The sequence below is a fragment of the Doryrhamphus excisus genome, chromosome 21 (assembly GCF_030265055.1).
Source record: "Doryrhamphus excisus isolate RoL2022-K1 chromosome 21, RoL_Dexc_1.0, whole genome shotgun sequence".
Taxonomy (NCBI): Eukaryota; Metazoa; Chordata; class Actinopteri; order Syngnathiformes; family Syngnathidae; genus Doryrhamphus; species Doryrhamphus excisus.
Genome location: NC_080486.1, coordinates 2270318 through 2289667, shown reverse-complemented (window position 1 = coordinate 2289667; position 19350 = coordinate 2270318). Strand labels below are relative to the sequence as shown.

General features: G+C 39.4%; 1 protein-coding gene across 6 annotated transcripts in view; it reads right to left on the bottom strand.

The window, feature by feature from the left end:
* Window positions 1-772: 772 nt before the first annotated feature.
* The window catches only part of fbxo15 (F-box protein 15), a 100290-nt gene continuing 81712 nt past the window's right edge, over window positions 773-19350 (bottom strand). For 2 of the 6 annotated variants that reach the window (XM_058060687.1, XM_058060686.1), the window contains 9 exons: window positions 17947-18051; window positions 16948-17184; window positions 14661-14855; window positions 14459-14588; window positions 13017-13099; window positions 12457-12602; window positions 11845-11969; window positions 11411-11581; window positions 6327-9982 (listed from right to left, as the gene is read on the bottom strand). In XM_058060687.1, coding sequence (XP_057916670.1) covers window positions 9884-9982; window positions 11411-11581; window positions 11845-11969; window positions 12457-12602; window positions 13017-13099; window positions 14459-14588; window positions 14661-14855; window positions 16948-17132 — 1134 coding nt within the window. In that variant the 5' untranslated portion in view covers window positions 17133-17184; window positions 17947-18051 and the 3' untranslated portion in view covers window positions 6327-9883. The other 4 variants (XR_009120642.1, XR_009120641.1, XM_058060683.1 and 1 more) reach the window with 4 other exon arrangements.

Below are 19350 nucleotides of genomic sequence, written 5' to 3'. Positions count from 1 at the left end.
TTACTAATGGAATATTAATGCTATGCTGCAGCATAGAAAACCTGTTAATGACCTTCTAAATAAAGTTTTTAACATTATTAGAGCCCTCTCAACATGAAATAACACCCCTATATTTACATTTACACTTCCATTACCCTATGTAGTAGACATAATGAGCAAAAGTAAGACATATAAGGCATAAATACGACTCATACTCATGTGTAAATGTGCTATGGTGTTTTGGGAGCAGGCTAAAAATCCAGTACTACAATCCCTCGTTTATCACTGTGATGAATGTATTTCTGCAAAGTAGGATTCCTGATTTACGAATGGAATTTTTTCTTAGCTGCAGCATAGAAAACCTATTAATTACCTTCTAAATAAAGTTTTTAAAATTATTAGAGCCCTCTCAACATGAAATAACACCCCTATAGTCAATTTTCCATGACTATTATCCAATATAGGAGACATAATAAGAGAAAATGGGACATTTATGATGTACTTTAAATAAAACTTGTGTTGCTGTAAATATGTTCGGGCGATTTATCCTCGAAATACTTGTTTTTTTTTTTACTTAATTTAGCCATTTTTATACTAGAATATGCTTCAAAATGTCATATTTTGGTAAAATATGCATTTCCTTCTATTCTCCCATGGGAATAGGGATACAATCAGGGATACAATCCATTCCTGAAAAGTTGTGTTCATAAAGAACAGATACTCACCTTCCTCCTTGTGAAGATTCCAAACCGGATGTCCAAGGATGGAGATGACCCCCCCCCCCTTGGCCTTCCCTCTCCTTCCTGGAAGCACACAGCACAATTTAGTCTTTCAACTTCCATCGCCAAGTTTTCCTCATCCTATCAGACTCATCATGACTCGCCGCTTCAACGGTGCCGAGCGGTGTCATTTCACGGTGTGACACGGCCTCTGTGAGTGACAGCGGCGGGATTTCAGAGAGGATTAACTCTCTTTAATGTCTTCACCCTGCATGCGGAGGAGATGCTTGTCAGATGGTTTGCATCCCTTAAAAGTCACATTGTGACACGTTACTCAAAAATATGCATCTTGACGCAACTTTATGGTCTAAATTAATTCTATATGTTGTCTTATTTTCTCTTTTGGCTACCAAATTGGGCAATACAAGTGTAAAGGTGATTGTAGGGGTGTTATTTCATGTCTAGAGGGCTCTAATAATGTTAACAAGTGTATTTAGAAGGTTGCAAACAGGCTTTCTGTGCTCAAACTACCAAAATATTCCATTCATAAATACAGAATCCTTTAATTTTCTATGCCGCTTATCGCCATTAGGGTCACTTTAATGTATTCATCCTGCATGCGGAGGAGATGCTTGTCAGATGGCTTGCATTCCTTAAAAGTTACATTGTGACACTTTACTCAAAAATTTGCATATTTACGCAACTTTCTTGTCAAAATTAAGTCTATATGTTGTCCTTTTTTCTCTTTTGGCTACTAAATTGGGCAATACAAGTGTAAAGGTGATTGTAGGGGTGTTATTTCATGTCTAGAGGGCTCTAATAATGTTAATAACTGTATTTAAAGGGTTAAAAATAGGCTTTCTGTGCTCCAACTACCAAAATATTCCATTCATAAATACAGAATCATTTTATTTTCTATGCCGCTTATCGCCATTAGGGTCACAGGGGTATGTTGGAGCCTATCCCAGCTGACTTCCGGTACACAGGGCACATTCACACTCACATTCATACCTGTGGACAATTTACAGAGGCCAATTACCCTAGCATGGTTAAGCTAACCAAATAAGGAATCATAAGTTCACTTATTAACGACGTGGCGTCTTATATTCGGCAATCGAACCAACGCAGGCGGCGCCCAGCGATTTGTCCCCGAGCACGCAAGCGCTTTTCTTGAAATGTTATCTACTTACCTTCACGTCCAACCTCTGCCTCACATTGGTTTCCAAGGAAACGCTGCACGGCTACCCACGGCGCCCTCACGCAGACTTCCCATCCACATCCGAATCAAATCCTGACATCCTGATGAATAGCATTGACAGGAATCATCATTAGGTATAATATTTGGGCAAGGCAATGTTTAAAGTCTTCTAATATAATTGCTAATCAGTGATGTCATGGAAATTCTACAAAGGTTGCTAATGTTTTAAATAGCACCCCCCCCCCCCCCCCCAGCCCCCAAGGTCTGCAAGGTTGTGGCTTAGTGGCAGATTTGTCAGAATGTTTGTGTTGTTATCAGAATTCCTGACGTGCAGGACGACACTGCATTAAACATCTGTCAAATCTACTACGCCTCCTGAGATAGAGCGGGACTCTTCCGCACATCTGCACACTGTAAGGCCTCCGGGGGGGTTGGGGGGGGGGGGTGGCGGGGGGATTGACAGTAATTTTCACACGTTTTACCAGTCACGATAAAAGATGTCTGCAGACGTATAGAGTCGCATTGTTGTTTCAGGAACCATTTTTTATTGCAGTAAATCTTGTCAAGGAACCGGGCTTCACTTTAGAGTAGTCAGTGTACAGCTTGTACGGCCCTATCGGTACTATGCATCACACATTACTGTCTAAACAGATGGAAACCCGAGTGAGAAATAAGATTACGCCGTCTTGCCCACACGCACGGTTATGGTATGGTAGCATCGTGATCTGGGGCCGCACGACTGGTGCCAGTACTGGGGAGCTGCGGTTCATTGGGGGGGAAATGAACAGTTTTCCAACATAACTTTGTTGTCTGATGGCTCAAAATGGTGCAAAAGCTACGCAAAACAACAACACACATAAGCACGAGTCTTAATTATGTCATGAGGCTGCACGGTGGTCGAGTGGTGAGTGCGCAGGCCTCACAGCTAGGAGACCCGAGTTCAATCCCACCCTCGGCCATCTGTGTGGAGTTTGCATGCGTGGGTTTTCAAAAATAATTAATTAGCGACTCTTAATTGTCCATAGGTATGAATGTGAGTGTGAATGGTTGTTTGTCTATATGTGCCCTGTGATTGGCTGTCGCCTGAAGACAGCTGGGATAGGCTCCAGCACCCATCGCGACCATCAATAAAGATGAATGAATGAATGTATGTCTACTATATTGGATAATTGGAGTGCAAAGGTCACTATAGGGGTGCTATTTCATCTCTAGAGGGCTCTAATCATGTATTTAGAAGATTGTGAACAGGATTTCTATGCTCTAATCATGAAAATATTCCACTTTTTAAGAAGTCGGACCCGTACTCACGTCGGTGGGATACTGTTATTAAAAAATGGTTGCAATAAAGCATAATGATAAATATTTTAATGGACGCACATCTTCATTCAACCGCTCGTTCTGCCCGACCCTTCGGACGCATGAGTTTTGTCTGTTGTGGCGTGACCTGACGCACGCTTGGATGAGTCTGATGTGGAACAATTGGACTTGACAGTCCCATCAAACACCTTTTTGGGTGCTTTGGTTCCTGCTTGTGTTTGAGGAACAGTACAAAACACGCGGTAAAAATGACTCCTAGGTACAATATTTCATTTCTAATAACCAGCAAGATATTGTGAGGCACACTCCTGATGAGAAGTCAGATGCAGGTCAAACCTGAAGGTCACATAAAGAACGAGAAAGAAGTAAAAGAGATGGAACGGCGAGAATGACCTGCGTGTCCTCTGTGTCTTGATGGAATGGAATGGCGGTACACTACTTTTTAAAAAGACATTTATTTACCAACGTAGTGTTTTTTTTTTTTTTTTCTTGACTTCCTCAGGGAGATTAACTAAAGGTTCAAGTGTAGGACGCTTGCTAAAGCTGTGGAGGAACACTTGAACAGCTGCTTGTCATCCTGCCAGGAACAAGCCAACGCCGCAACTGTCTCTCCTTTACTCTACCACCTTCACTCGTGCGCTTCATTTTCATTTTCATATTCATGTCATGTCTCGTCCTCCTCTGTGTGTGTGTGTGTGTTTTTTTTTTTTTTTTTTTAAAGAGGCGCCTGCGGTTTTGTGGCGATCCAGTGTAAATCTCTGATGAGATCCCATGATCCTCGCTGGCTTCCATCCCTTGTTAAGACTTATGAGATCAGATGTGAGACTTCCAAACAAATCCCATGAGACATGTTGGAGCTGCCGTTAATCATTTCATGTAAAAACCTCGGCTGGTGCGCCATGTTTTTTTTTTTTTTTTTTATGTTACCTCCAGGATCAACCAATCAATGATTAGCACTGAGGGCAACATCACAAAGCTTCCTTTACAAAATGTTAATCAAATCAGCATAAAAAGCCTGTCTATTAATTAGAGCCCTTTACACATAAAATAACACCCCTATAGTCATCTTTAAACTCACATTACCCAACATAATGGACATAATAACACATAAATAAGACTTGTGCTTGCTTTAAATGAGTCCCGGTGCTAAGTGAGCTGAGTGGGGGGTGCACAGGAAGTGACATCATGGGTTCATAGTTGAGGTTTAGGTCGCTATAGGTTACGGCCACAACAGTAGTCCTTGTTAGGGATCATTCAAAACTAAAAAAAAAAAATGTCTGTTCATGTGCTGAGCAAGTCTGGTGCTTGTGTGTCTCACTGTATATTACAGTTACAATTACTGACACCTAGCGACCCAAGTAGAATACTAAATATCACATCTTTGAATGGTGGGGGTGTGTACAGGTACATTTTATATTATGTTGCATTCAAACGCAACAGGGTTCTTGCATTATCGTACGGCGAGTGACCGAGTTGCGATAGAAAATGGAGGAAGCGCCTCCAGTCAACAACAGCTAAAAAAAATACCTTGAATAAAGCGTATTAATAATTTAGCGATGGAGGAAAATGGCGAGTCCCAATCAGAAACTTTAAAGCATTCAATTAACAAGTGGCAATAAAGAGGCGTCGTAAGGGCGGGAGATAACGGCGCATTTGTAAGATGTCGTGTAAAATGACAAAGCGCGCGTTGGGGATAGAAGAGGCAGTTTGTCAAGTCTGTGTCATCCTTTCTTTCTTTCTTTTCTTTTTTTTTTTTTCTTCCTGCGCGTGACTGGGAACCAAGGTGCTGACGGTAGGAGAATAAATGCTGCCAGGATGCCAACCAAGGAAATGCTTTAAAACAGGCCTCTTAAACTCACACGATGTAATGAACGGCGAGGGGAGGGGGGGTCGACAATCGCTATGTCATGACATCACAACATGTCAAAAGTGGGGAATAATAAACATTAGTTCATAATCATAAATGATAATAAATAAACAAATGAATCTAGGTCTCAATAAATCGGCACGTTTCCCTCATGTCCCGCCTCCAAACAGTGCGCACATGTGTTCCATTCAGTCATCCAGTCTCGGTGGGGGGAGGCGGGGCCGCTTGCATACACACAGAGTGTACATAACAGTGTAACATAGTATAAATTAAACAAGTACTGTACATGTAGTTGTATGTAGTACCTGTACCGCTTTTTTAAGCAACCAGTGGGGGGAAAAAACACTGAATTAATAATTACAGTCGATTAATTAATCGCTGACATTAGAGCAGAGTTACTTCATTAGTTACTAGTTTGCTCGTCAACAGTAAAAGTTTCGACGTACTTTTCAGTTCTGTCTCAGGAGAAATTGCATCCAAACTTTTGATTGGTACGGTATGAAGCGCTCACTATTAATACAGGAGTTCAGAACGTGCAGTTTGTTTTACAGTCATCTATTAATTCAGTTAATTCAGATTAATTGAGTGTCTTAGATAGACTTTCTACAGTAAAGAAAGTCTATCTAAAACACTGAATTAATCGATGACTGTAAAACAAACTGCATGTTCTGAACTCCTGTACTGGTACAGTATGAAGCGCTCACTATTAATACAGGAGTTCAGAACGTGCAGTTTGTTTTAACGATTGTGTGTTTTAGAGGTTCCACAATAGAGAAAGTAATCGATTGAGTGTTTTAGATAGACTTTTCTATCTAAAACACTGAATTAATCGATAACTGTAAAACAAACTGCATGTTCTGAACTCCTGTATTAAATAGTGAGCGCTTCATACTGTACCAGTCAAAAGCCTGGATGCAATTTCTCCTGAGACAGGACTGAAAAGTGCGTCAAAACTTTTACTGTCGACGAGCAAACTAGTAACTAATGAAGTAACTCTGCTCTAATGTCAGCGATTAATTCATCGACTGTAATTATTAATTCGAATAAAAGTATGGATGCAATTTCTCCTAAGACAGGACTGAAAAGTGCGTCTAAACTTTTACTGTAGACGAGCAAACAATTAACTAATGAATTAACTGTGCTCTAATGTCAGCGATTAATTCATCGACTGTAATTATTAATTCGAATAAAAGTCTGGATGCAATTTCTCCTAAGACAGGACTGAAAAGTGCGTCTAAACTTTTACTGTAGACGAGCAAACAATTAACTAATGAATTAACTGTGCTCTAATGTCAGCGATTAATTCATCGACTGTAATTATTAATTCGAATAAAAGTATGGATGCAATTTCTCCTAAGACAGGACTGAAAAGTGCGTCTAAACTTTTACTGTAGACGAGCAAAAAATTAATTAATGAATTAACTGTGCTCTAATGTCAGCGATTAATTCATCGACTGTAAATAACTGTAGATTAAATTTGTCTATGAAGCGCCTCTTGCTAATTTTTAGTATTTTTCCAAGTAAGCTAGCTATGAAGTGTCGACTAAATCTTCCTGAAGGGGGCCCGGACAGGTTGGTACACTGTGACTATCCGAGGCTTTGCTAAGTGCCCCCGGGAGCGACTGCACGCCATTGATTTCTTTAATCACTTTGAGGTAATTATGCAGGAATACGCTGAACGAGCTCCTGTGGGGTGGAACGCTTTCTGTCGTTAAGACCGCAGCTCCCCCGCCATCCCATCCGCGCTCTGCGGGAACATTCTGTTAGAGAAATCTTCCACTCGACGCGTCGGTGATGGGCACTGAGGGTTGGCTTTTAATGCTACAGAACAGAGGGCCTGCATACATTAAAAGGAGCGAAAGCTTTTTGCTCTTCTAACTTTATTCTTTCATGTTGGGAGAATATTCCACTGCAGGTGGGATACGGTCATCCCAGTGATATTGAAACATGCCGACTGTATCATTTGGGGGTATTTGCAATGTTAGTGCCATCATAACCATAATATCATAATAAGAATATAATGCTAATGCTACAAAGGGCTCCACTCGGTGAGGAAAAGGTGATTTGGGAATGATGGCGCTCCACTCCGACTGTCACAAGAGGCGAGCGGGCATCACTTCCACTGACACATCTGAAATTGGTTTCAGACTGCCCGTGTGTACACAAAAGGTCCGTGCTGACATTTTGCTGAGTGCACGCCGCAAACAAGGGCGACAAGACGTAAAGGACGGACACAAGGAGATGATGGCGGAAAAATAAAACAACAAACTCGGTCACGGTGCTTCCTACGTAACGACGGGGTCTGCAGTTGGGAGTCGTGAGAGGGAGCAAGGAGTGATGTCACACGCCAACACGGGATTTACGACGACGGATCACGTTGGTCAAGGACGGAGCACCCAATTCATGTTTTAGACAACGAGCGAGATGACATCATTTGCATATGGCTGACATCTTTTTTTGGTAGGACGTACGTGTTTGTGCTTCGGAACGCTCGCTTGGAGATTTATTTGCTTTCCCTCCAAATAATAACTTGTCTATTAAAGCGCTCAGGAAAATGATGCATTTAACATTTAAGTTAAAGACAGGAAGCCTGGCTTATGTTTATCATCCTTGATATGGAAATATTTTCTATACGCATGCTATACGCATGCATCCACAGTAAAAAAAACACATGACTAGCAATTTAGAGTAGTTACTGAGGGAGTAATGAAGAGCTGATAAGTGCAGTAGTACTGTACTGAGGAACTAAGGCACATACATTTTGAGTGGTTACTGAAGAACCACTAAGTAGTTACTGAGGAACTAAGGCATATGCATTTAGAGTGGTTACTGAGGAACTAAGGCACATACATTTAGAGTAGTGGCTAAGGAAATTAGGTGCACATTTAAAGTAGTTACAAAGAACTCATTTTGAAATAACGACTATGGTACATCGATTGAAAATAATGACTAAGGTATGTACATTTAGAGTAGTTACTGGGGAACTGATGAACTTGTGAATACAATGCTACTGGGGAACTCAGGCACATACATTTAGAGTTGTTACTGATGAACTACCAAATAGTTACTCAGGAAATGAGGTGCCCATTTAGAGTAGTTGCTGATGAACTACTGAGTAGTTGCTAGGGAAATGAGGTGCATATTTAGAGTGGTTACCAAGGAACTGATTACAGAATGTTGACTATGGCACATCGATTTAGAGTAGTTACTGAGAAACTAATGATAAAACAATGACTAAGGCAAATACATTTAGAGTGGTTACTGAGGAACTAAGGTATATGCATTTAGAGTAGTTACTGATGAACTACCGAGTGGTTACTAAGGAAACTCGGCATGCATTTAGAGTAGTTGCTGTCGAACTAATGAGGCAGTAATGACTAAGGCACATGCATTTAGAGTAGTTACTCAGGAATTAAGGAGGAACTAATGAGTACAGTATTCACTGAGGAACTAAAGCACATACATTTAGAGTAGTTACTGAGGCACGAATGAAGACTAACGAGTACAGTAGTTACTGAGGAACTAATGCACATACATTTAGAGTAGTTACTGAGGAATTAAGGAGGAACTAATGAGTACAGTAGTCACTGAGGAACTAAAGCACATACATTTAGAGTACTTACTGAGGCACTAATGAAGACTAATGAGTACAGTAGTTACCGAGAAAACTAATGCACATATATTTAGAGTAGTTACTGAGGAACTAATGAAGACTACTGAGTACAGTAGTTACTGTGGAACTTAGACTCGTTACTGAGGAACTAATAAAGAACTAATGAGGAACTACTTAGTAGTGGGTAGGGTTGGGTAGGTTTGATAACTACTCATTAACTACTACTCTAATTTTGTGTCCCTTATTCTAAAGTGTTATTAGAGCTTTAAAATGAGTCAGAGCTTTTCTTCCTGTCACACACACCCCAGTGAACTGAAGGGATGCAATGCAGACACCATCTTGAAAAAAGTGTTTCCAAAGTTGGGCCAGAATGTGTTTATCTTTGTCTCTATCTCCCAAATGGATACGAGTGTTGGTGTGGTTGTTTACGGTGTAAATGTAAACGACAGCAGCCGCTGTAGCAAACTTAAAGAGCTGCGTAAAAAATCAATAGCGGCATTAAACACGGCGGCGCTCTCTCCAAACACTTGACTTTACAGAGCTCTATGAAAGCACTTCTTTCTTTCTCTGTGAGCAAACTAAACAGGCGGCTTCTGCAAATGGATTTCTTTAGGTTTAACAAACAGCACATTTAGTCCCTTATCGCTTTCAGGGAAGACTCGCACCGGTCCAGCTACGACGAACAAAAGCTGAAAACGGTCCCGTAAGATTTGCTGGCTTTACAAAGTCAAAGCTAACAAGGACATTGCATGTAATAGAAAATAACGTCTTTCACGCATGTTCCCTGTAAGACCCCTGACCGAGCATAGCAGGCACTGCTGAGGTGTCAAAGGTCACGCAGGGTAGAGCGGCTATACGGCGCCCGTCGAAAGAAAAAAAAAAATAATAATGCACCACCGGCAAAAACGACGTGACGTTGATGAATGCTGTCCTCTACATGTTAGCTAAAATGATCTGATGAGACGCAGTACGCCTTCCATTTCACAAGGTTGATGTAACGACAGTGGGAGGGCCACATGTGAGGATATGGTCGCCGTGATGAAGCTGCTTTGACATTGGAAGCTTTACGGATAACAAAGACTGTTATTGTATTGCAACCAGGCAAACACAGCAAATAAAATCCACAAAAAAAGCTCAAAAAAGCTTTTTTTTTTAAATAAATAAACGATTGATGAGATCAGAGTGAAACACTAAATCAAATCTGCTTGAAGCTCTTCAAAGTGGTTGCTCATAACAAGGCGCTTCACTGCCCCCTGGTGGCCGTTTCTCGCCTCTACCGCTACAAAAGTCTGTGAAAACATCAGCAATATAAATAATGCGTCTGCAATTCATGAATTGATGGGACGATCAAGCTTGTTTTCTCAATGAGTGATAATGTTGGTTCTACAGGGGTGACAAATCATTCTTAGCGTTTGCAGCAATCACTATTAGTCTTTATTATTCACGCTTGGCTTTTATTTGATTTCCTATTTCTTCCTGAGACAGCTTTCATAACAATTTCTCAAGGAAGGACAAGGATTATTTGTCGCACTAATAGCAGAAATGACTGATTGGGTGGAAATACAAGTTTGTTTTTTTTATGATATCCAGCAAGACTGCAAAATAGAGACATGCTATTATACACGCTCTAAATAAAATAATAAAGAGCTACTAAATAAAGAGTATGGAGGGATGGAATGGAAGGATGAATACATGAAATGCAGCCGCCAGCAGTGCAGCACATGCGGTGCTTTCAAGGTTTTTGAATAGTTAATACACGGCTATTGATTTTTTTTTTTTGGGGGGGGGGGGGGACGCACGCTGTTTATTTATGACTATGAAGCAAAGGCTTGCACATATTTGGTGTTTGGTTTCTCGGTACATGCGTCGCTATGCCGCAACGTCCTTGGTCGTGTGTTTTTCTACGAAAATGAGGATGAAGAGCGGCGGTGTACGGGATTGATGTGACGGGGAAAGTAAAATATGGACGGTGGTGTTATGGAAAGGAGATGAACTGGCTGTATCATTTTTATATGGCGGTACAGATGAATATTCGGATGCGGGACGGGTGTTGTTTCTCGAAAAAAGTCAATAAAATAAGACAATATTATACAAATGAAACATATTTGAGTAGTCAGTGTGCAGCTTGTACAGCAGAATAGATTAAAATGACTCAGTTAATCTACATTACTATTCAAGCTGTACACTGTATAATCTGGGGGGGGGGCACATAAAAAATGAAAGGCTTTGATGTTTTGTATAGCAATACATGAAGATGCTAAGACCATATATAATGGAATTTTGTAGGGGGTATGCTGGAGCCTATCCCAGCTGACTTTAGGGGAGAGGCGGGGTACACCCTTGACTGGTGGCCAGCCAATCACAGGGCACATATAGACAAACGACCATTCACACTCACATTTTATACCTATGGACAATTTGGGGGCTTTTTTGGAATGAGCGAGGAAACAACTTCCAACTATTTTAACTTATTCCTGCTGAGTTTTCTTTTTTTTTAATTTCCTTGTTAAATCAGATTTTAAAGTACCCCCAGGCGGCATTTGTACTCCCGCTGTATTCTCTCTAAAGTTAGATTTTATAGTACGCTCCTGTAAAAAACTCATCAAATGGTTTCTGCTAAGTTAGTATTCTTTCCCGAAGTACTGATTGACTTTTCCAGTGGTCAGATACACGGCCAGGTTGACAATGAATAACTTCTTTTGTTGTTCTACCCGTACAATGTTCATCGCGACTTGACCGTCGGAGTCCTGGTAGCGGATGAGGAACTGCTCGGCGGCGTAGAAAAGCGAACACGGCGTCTCCTGGTGCTTCATGGAGACCGCAGAGCTGACGCACCAAAAGGGTTGGTTGAACTCGTCAAGAAGCGTGAGCGTCATGAAACAGCGGCCCTGAAGGAAAGCAGAAATAGGCGATACAAGATCAAGTTGGTATCAACAAGAAAACCTCTGGTATGAGTCTACACCAGTGGGTACACCCAATACTGAAAAGTCAAGGCTCATTTTGCTTTAACTATTTACCAATAAAGCCGTGCGAAGGTAATGTGTTTACTTTGTAAGGTAATACAAAGGAGTCTAAATAGCAGCGTGATTGAGTCAAGTCTTTGTGGTCGTCTTGCGGACATGCAGGTCTTCCAGCAGGTATTAAGTGGTACCTTGACTTCACCCTGCAGGGCCTCACACCTCCAGGGCAGCGTGACATCGCCCGACAGAGACGTGTGCTGAGAAAAGGAGGTCTCATCAACAGCGGTGAGCTTGACAAGACCGTGGCGGATCTGATCTGGAGGGAGACGTTTTGCATCAGATTCCGATATGAGCTCATATTTATTTATAAATATCATAAATATTATATTTAATATAATCATTAATTAAAAATAATATATATCATATAATTTAACATAATAATAAATATATTTATTGACAAAATAAATATACAACTTGTGGTGGGTAAAATGTAAAATCCAAAATATTTTCCCAAATGAGGGAAAATTAAGGAAATAATCATTTTCCCAAAGTGGGAGTGTTTCCAGCTTCCCAGCATGCTTTGCGGCACTTGTCAAGTAAAAAGCTGCAATTATTACATAGCTGAAATATATATAATATATCACCTCATACTTTGGTACGTGACAAAAATACAATAAAAAAATAAATAAATAAAACTTAAACTATATTAGGAAAGCAGGAAGTGAACAAATGTAACAGTTACTGAATGTAAAAAAAAATGAAAAATTAAAAAATGAGCTCATATTTTCAGATACGTGTGGTACCTCGCCGGCAAAATAGCTGGGAGAAACTTCCCGACATGAGCTCGCATCGACTGCTGTGGAGGACTATGTGAAGCTGGTAACCATGGAGACCATAATCAGGGTCAATGTCATCAAATGGGGCTCTGGTCGCTGGCTCCACGTAGGTGCTATTGAAAGGCAATGAGGGGAAAAAAATTAAGGAAAAAGACGTGATCTTGCATGTGACCACTAGAGGGGGCTATGGGAACACTCATGCTGCCAGGTTCAGTACATCATGGGGCCTCACTCTTCTATTCTCCTTACATCTTAATACATAATCCATTCTGACCCGCGCTTTTAAGTTACAGACTGAAATGTATTCCCTCCGAAGTCGATCTGTAGCTGACGCTGACGTCTAAAGAGGAAAAACTGTTGTCAGAATGTTGACAATATAACAAGCGGCGGCGTAGCGGAAGTGCTTGTGACACATCAGCAAGCAGCGCATCAAGAGATAGGTCACCTCGGGAATGAGTGCTGTCACTTCAATCTGCCGCTGACACACTTTATGGCGCTTAAACGCGTGAATAGGAGGTACATCCTACCCAACAGAGGACCCCTGGGAGCTCCTCTCCAGCAGACGATGGAAGTGGAGGGTGAATATGACAAAGGCGACGCTACGCTGGTCCTGACAACAAAGACATGCAGTCACTTTCTCAACAGGGATTATTCAGAAGGTCGACTTAAAGCAGGGGTGTGCAAAGGGCGGGTCAGGGGCCATTAGCGGACGGCGGATGTTTTTTTTATTGGTCTGTGGCACATTGAAAAAATATAATTTAACCCTTTTAAAACCCTTTAAAAAAAGGAAAAATCAGCAGTAATCTTACAATATTTTTTGTAATCTTATATAATAATAATTAAAAAATGTTTTTTATAAAATTATTATTATTATTTTGCAGAACACACACACATATATAGAAAAGAAAGGAAAGAAAGTCAAAATATTCTAGGAACAAAGTCATAATTACAGGAAGAAAAAAGTTGAAATAGTTGAATTTAAAAAAAAAAACACCAAAAATAGAAAAAAAACTGTTGTGTTGTATTCTAACAAGAATTGTCAACATTTTAAACTTGTAATAAAACATTAAAAAATTATATTTCAGTTTTAAAAAACTTTTTTTTAAGTCGTAATATTATGAGAAACACATAAATAAATTAGTAGAAAATTAAGTTGGGGAAAACGTCATAGTATTTGGGGAATAAAGTCAAAATATCAAAATATTCTCGGCACAAAGTCCTGATTACAGGAAGAAAATGTAAAAAGTTGAAATAGTTGAATTAAAAAAAAAACACCAAAAATAGAAAAAAAAAACTGTTGTGTTGTATTCTAACAAGAATATCAACATTTTAAACTTGTAATAAAACATTAAAAAATTATATTTCAGTTAAAAAAACCTCTTTTAAGTCGTAATATTATGAGAAACACAAATAAATTAGTGGAAAATTAATTTGGGAAAAAAGTCATCGTATTTTGTGAATAAAGTCAAAATACTATGAAAAGAAAATGTACAAAGATTATTTTAAAAAGTTGAAATATTTCTATTTTCTAAAAAACAAGTTCATATTTCTAATAGGCTTTTTCACCTACACCACAAATATATCTAACCATGCATCCTTTCATTTTTCACTATGTGGCCCTTCCTGGAACAATGGGTCAGATGGGAGGTCATAGGTCATATTGTGACTTTTTTTTTTTTTTAAAAAGAAATGGACAAAAATGTTGGTTCCCTTCAGTGGAAGAAAGGAAAAGCCCACAAACAGACAAAAAAGCAAATATGTCAAGAAAATATACTTACCAAAATGCATATTGACAAACTACCAAGCTACAAAATATACAAGAATGATAAGAACCAAACACCGGAGTATTCTGAAGTAGCCTGAAGAAGGCACCCGTCAAACCTGAAAGAGCTCATTGTGGATTTTTCCGTCTTTGGCGTGAAGGTACCAACAATTTCCACCACGTGTTTGCAGAATGTGCGATAAGTACCTTCCAAATCCCCATGACAACGTGAGGCTTTAGTAGCTTCAATTCAATCACACCGTCCTGGCCGTAGTCTGGCATGCTTTTGGTGACAGCCTCCATGTCGATCACCTCCATGAGGGACCTCCAGCCGGGTCTGACACAACAAAGAAACACAATACATGGGACGTGGTGGACATGGTAGGGGGGCGGATGATGACCGTCTTACGCCTTTAGACCAGGGCAGTCCAGGGCGACTCTCCTGACGCCGTGGAGATGAAGGGTAGAAATGTGACGGTAGTCTTGGCAGAGGTTTCCGTTCCAGCACAGCACCACGGAGGTCTCAAAGAACTGGAACCAGCTGAGATCGTATGCGGCTTCGTTCCTGGATTTGTCGGTGACCGTTAGCTCCCAGGTAATGCTTCTGAGGTGCAAAAACAAATTGAGTCAATAAATAATCTTGTGCAAAGTGTATTATTATTTTTGAAAATAAAGTTGTAGTTGAAATATTAATATTCAATGTCCCATCTCCCACACAAAGACAACAAAGGTGGTGATTTCAGTACATGTCGTTATTTCTCAGCAAGATTGACGTGACAAAACTAATTTGCACATTTAGCCTGAGAAATTCATGAATTATCATATTTATATTTTACAGTTCAGTCCAATAATTCTTAGTCATTTTGCAATAAAAGCAGGTTAATGCGAATTGTATTGAACAGACAAGTTATTTTGTTTGCTTTATTAAATTTGAACTAGACTTTATCAGCTGGCGGGGGACTTGAGTGACGCTGCTAATGGATTTAAAACGCAATAACGACATAAATCTGCAGCTGCTCTGATGGATTTCTTGATGTGATTCAGTCCAAACCGGGATTCAGGACTGTCGCTATTGTGATTCCGCGTGAGGCGCCATCCAGTATGAATTAAAAAGGAGGAACAAAAGCGAAAACTGGAGCAGCTCAAGAGGACGGAGACAACCTGGGGGATTTGGTCCGCCATTGTCTGTGTGTGTGATGTCTGGTGGAATGATTATTAGCAAGGTAAATCGCACGCGCCTGAGTGTCCCCAGCAGACAAACCCCCACAAGGTTGAGTCTGCTTGGCGGGGAAGGAGGAGAAAGTGTGTTGGAGATGAGAGGTCGAACAGGGTGGGGCGTGGTCAATAAAGTCATTTATTTCAACAATTCACACAACCTCTGCAAGAAACAATTATTTCTACTTCCTCTTCTTCACCTAAGCCGGGAATGGCCAGGAACCTCAAAACCGAGTCGTGTCTAATCAAAGGTTATAAAAAGCAGCAGAAAGTACCGGGCGAGCAACGGGGGAGCCCCACCTCCCATCTTGGACTCCGGCATCCCCCCCGAGCAGACGTCGCGAGACCTCCTTTTTCACCTTTAATAAGACTGTGTCATTAAATGTGATAGATATGAAAAAAAAAAAGCTTTGTGTTTGCTTGCCGGCAGCTTTAACTGGCCTGTGGCCCTCACTTGTTAGCAAGGTTAGAGTCCGGAAGTTGTACTGTGTACACAGTAAGTACATAAGAGTTCCCATGGTGCTTTGGTCAAACAGCACATACAGAATAGGGTTAAAAAAAAAACACACAACTTTGCAGCAATCATAGACTGAGGAAAAAATGACAAAATAAATATTATATTTAATATAGTAATTAATTTTAAATAATATATATCATATAATTTATAAAAATGAAGGCAATAATCCTTTTCCCAAAAGGGATAGATGGCATCACTTCTTACTGGGAGTGATTCCGGCTTTCCAGCATGCTTTGCGGCACTTGTCAAGTAAAAAGCTCCAATTATTACATAGCTGCAATATATTGTAGATCACCCGTGACAAAAATACAATTAAAAAATAAATAAATAATAATAAAAAAAACCTTAAACTATATTAGGAAAGCAGGAAGTGAACAAATGTAACAGTTACTGATTGTGAAAAAAATGTAAAAATTTAAATATATATATATATATATATATATATATATATATATATATATATATATATATATATATATATATATATAAATACCTACAACTATATTAGGAAAGCAGGAAGTGAACAAATGTAACAGTTACTGATTGTTAAAAAAAATAAAAATTTAATACATATATATATGTATATATAAATATAAATACCTTAAACTATATTAGGAAAGCAGGAAGTGAACAAATGAAACAGTTACTGATTGTAAAAAAAAAATAAAAAAAATATATATAAAAAAATACCTTAAACTATATTAGGAAAGCAGGAAGTGAATAAATGAAACAGTTACTGATTGTAAAAAAAAATAAATATATATATATATAAAAATACCTTAAACTATATTAGGAAAGCAGGAAGTGAACAAATGTAACAGTTACTGATTGTAAAAGTACCAGATGGAAGGGGTAGGATTTAATAAGCTCTGCTTCTTCCTACTCCTTTTGGACATGTGGAACTGGGAACTGATTATGGGATGCACTCAATTGTCATCTGCACAAATTGTGTATTTGATCTTACCGCAGCATCTGAACCGTGCGACTCGGCAACCCCGTGTGAGGGCTGATGACGGCGAGGTGTGTCTTCCACTTCCTCCTGGCCCACGCGTCTCGAGTCTTGAAGTAACGCAACTTCCAGCAGCAGCCATCTGGCCGAGCCTGAGCCTGAGCCTCCAGCGTGGTAGGCTCCGGCATCTTCCCGCCCATGCTGATAGACTTATTCTTCAACAGCCTTTTGTATATATTCCTCCACAGAGCTCTGCATTGGATTCAAAGGTAGTGGGAGAAATTATAGAACCAGCAACCGTTTGACATCTTCAGAGTAGTCAGTGTACACCTTGTACAGCATGTTATTTCAGTGGCGCAACTATTGCCGCAAGGTATGCTGGGAAGCGGGAAGCACTGCCAGATGTATGGCAGCAAGAATTGTTGTTGTTAATGACATGATTGGATCACTTGAAAGCGTTTTTTGTGGAATATTTCATGCACCTTCAGCGGCCTCCAGGTAGGTTTGAGAACCCCGATCTATAAGCAAGCATCCATTGTGTCAAAGTACCTATAATCATAAACTGGAACAAATTATGTTGCCATTGTTTGTTTTATATGGAAAATAAATTGTTGCCAAACTGGAACAAATCAGACCATAACCAGCATCTATTCTTTTTTTTTGGGTCTAATCAAACAACCAACTGTTAATCCCCACTCGGTATGTTCTTTACGAGAGACATATTTACTGTCTTTTTGTTTCGGTTTCCGCCTTGAGCTTGTAAATGTTCAATGTTGATGCCAAGAAAACAGCTGGCTTCAGTGCATCAGAATTTCTAAAGCGGCGGCAACCAGCAATGAAATGATGATTTGAGGGAAGCCGCAGTCTTGAATTCTAATTATCTTCTTCTGACCGGGGCTTTTTTTTGCTTGGCAGGCGTGTACGATTGCATTTGAATCCGTAAATCCTTTTCAGAGTAGATTTGCAATATCGCTGTCTTTAATGCACCGTGTGTGAATGTGGAATAATACCCACTCATCATTGGCAAGTTGATAGAAGGTCTTACTGACGTGACCAATGCAGACAAGTGTGCCGGGATCCAGGTAGGACAGGATCTTATCCAGGATCTCTGATGGAAGTCTACACAAAAGATAATTGGGAAAAAAATTATTTGTTACATTCCACTGGTTAAATTCCGATGTTCCCACTCTTTTTTTTTTTGTTTTGTCTTCCGTAAGATGCTGTGATTATATGGAAAATGGAAAAAAAATATGGAAAAAATCACTTATTGAATTGGTACCTGCTCTGGCGTGGAGAAGGGGTAGGATTTAATAAGCTTTACTTCTTCCTGCTCCTTTTCAGTCATGTGTAGTAATGAGGTGTTGTGTATGTATGTGTGTGTGTGTGTATTCTTTGTATGGAAATGTATATATGTGTATGTATGCTGCATGTATATGTATGTGTGTACATGTGTATGTATATGAATGAATATGTGTATGTATGCTGTATGTATATGTGTGTATATGTGTGTACATATAAGTATATAAATAGATATTGTCAGTGTATATGTGAAAAACATTAATGTAACATAGTATGCATGTCTGAAATAAATTAAGAATAAATTCCCCCAGAATTATGTAGTATTACATCTAACCTGAATGTAAAATATGGTAAGTAAACAGCAAATCATCAATGAAAAAAATACGTGTACTGAACAATCACTAATACATTATACTACAAAAATGCATATGTAGTTGTTATATGAAGCTATGGCAAAAAATAGACTGAAAGATAAATAAAAGTGGAAATAAGGAAATATGTTACCTTTCCATAAAATTCTGCGGTGATAATCGATTGAGTTTGTTACCTCCTTTGACTGCTAGCATCGTCAGTTCGCTTTGACACAGTGCATTTTATGCTAGCAAGGACCACGATATTGACTTTCAAACCTCATTTATGTCGGGGGCCGCCATTAAAAATGTCGGTTAGCGTCTGTGACATACTTGGAGATGCCATAAACTTCCATGACTAACGTTTGGGTTGATATTATCGGCGTCCGTTCGCCGTAGCAACCACAGTGGTCAATCTTTTTTTATGTAGCACTAGCTTAATACGTTTCCTGCCACAGGAGTGGTCACTTCCGCTTTCAAAATAAAATACGACTAATAAACTGTAAAAGTTGCAAAACATACGTATTTCAAGGAAAAAACTGTGATATAAGTGGAAAAAAGTATTATTAATATGAACTTAGGTCTTTGTACCGTTTTTTTCCCGAAAATAATCTACTTAATAATTCTATTTTTGGAATATTTCTATATTATAACATTTCTAAAAAGTAATTTCCCAAACATTCCAACCCTTTTCTCCTAATATTTGGGTAATATTTGGACTTTATTCATGTAACACATGACACTACACACGATATTGATATTTTGCTGA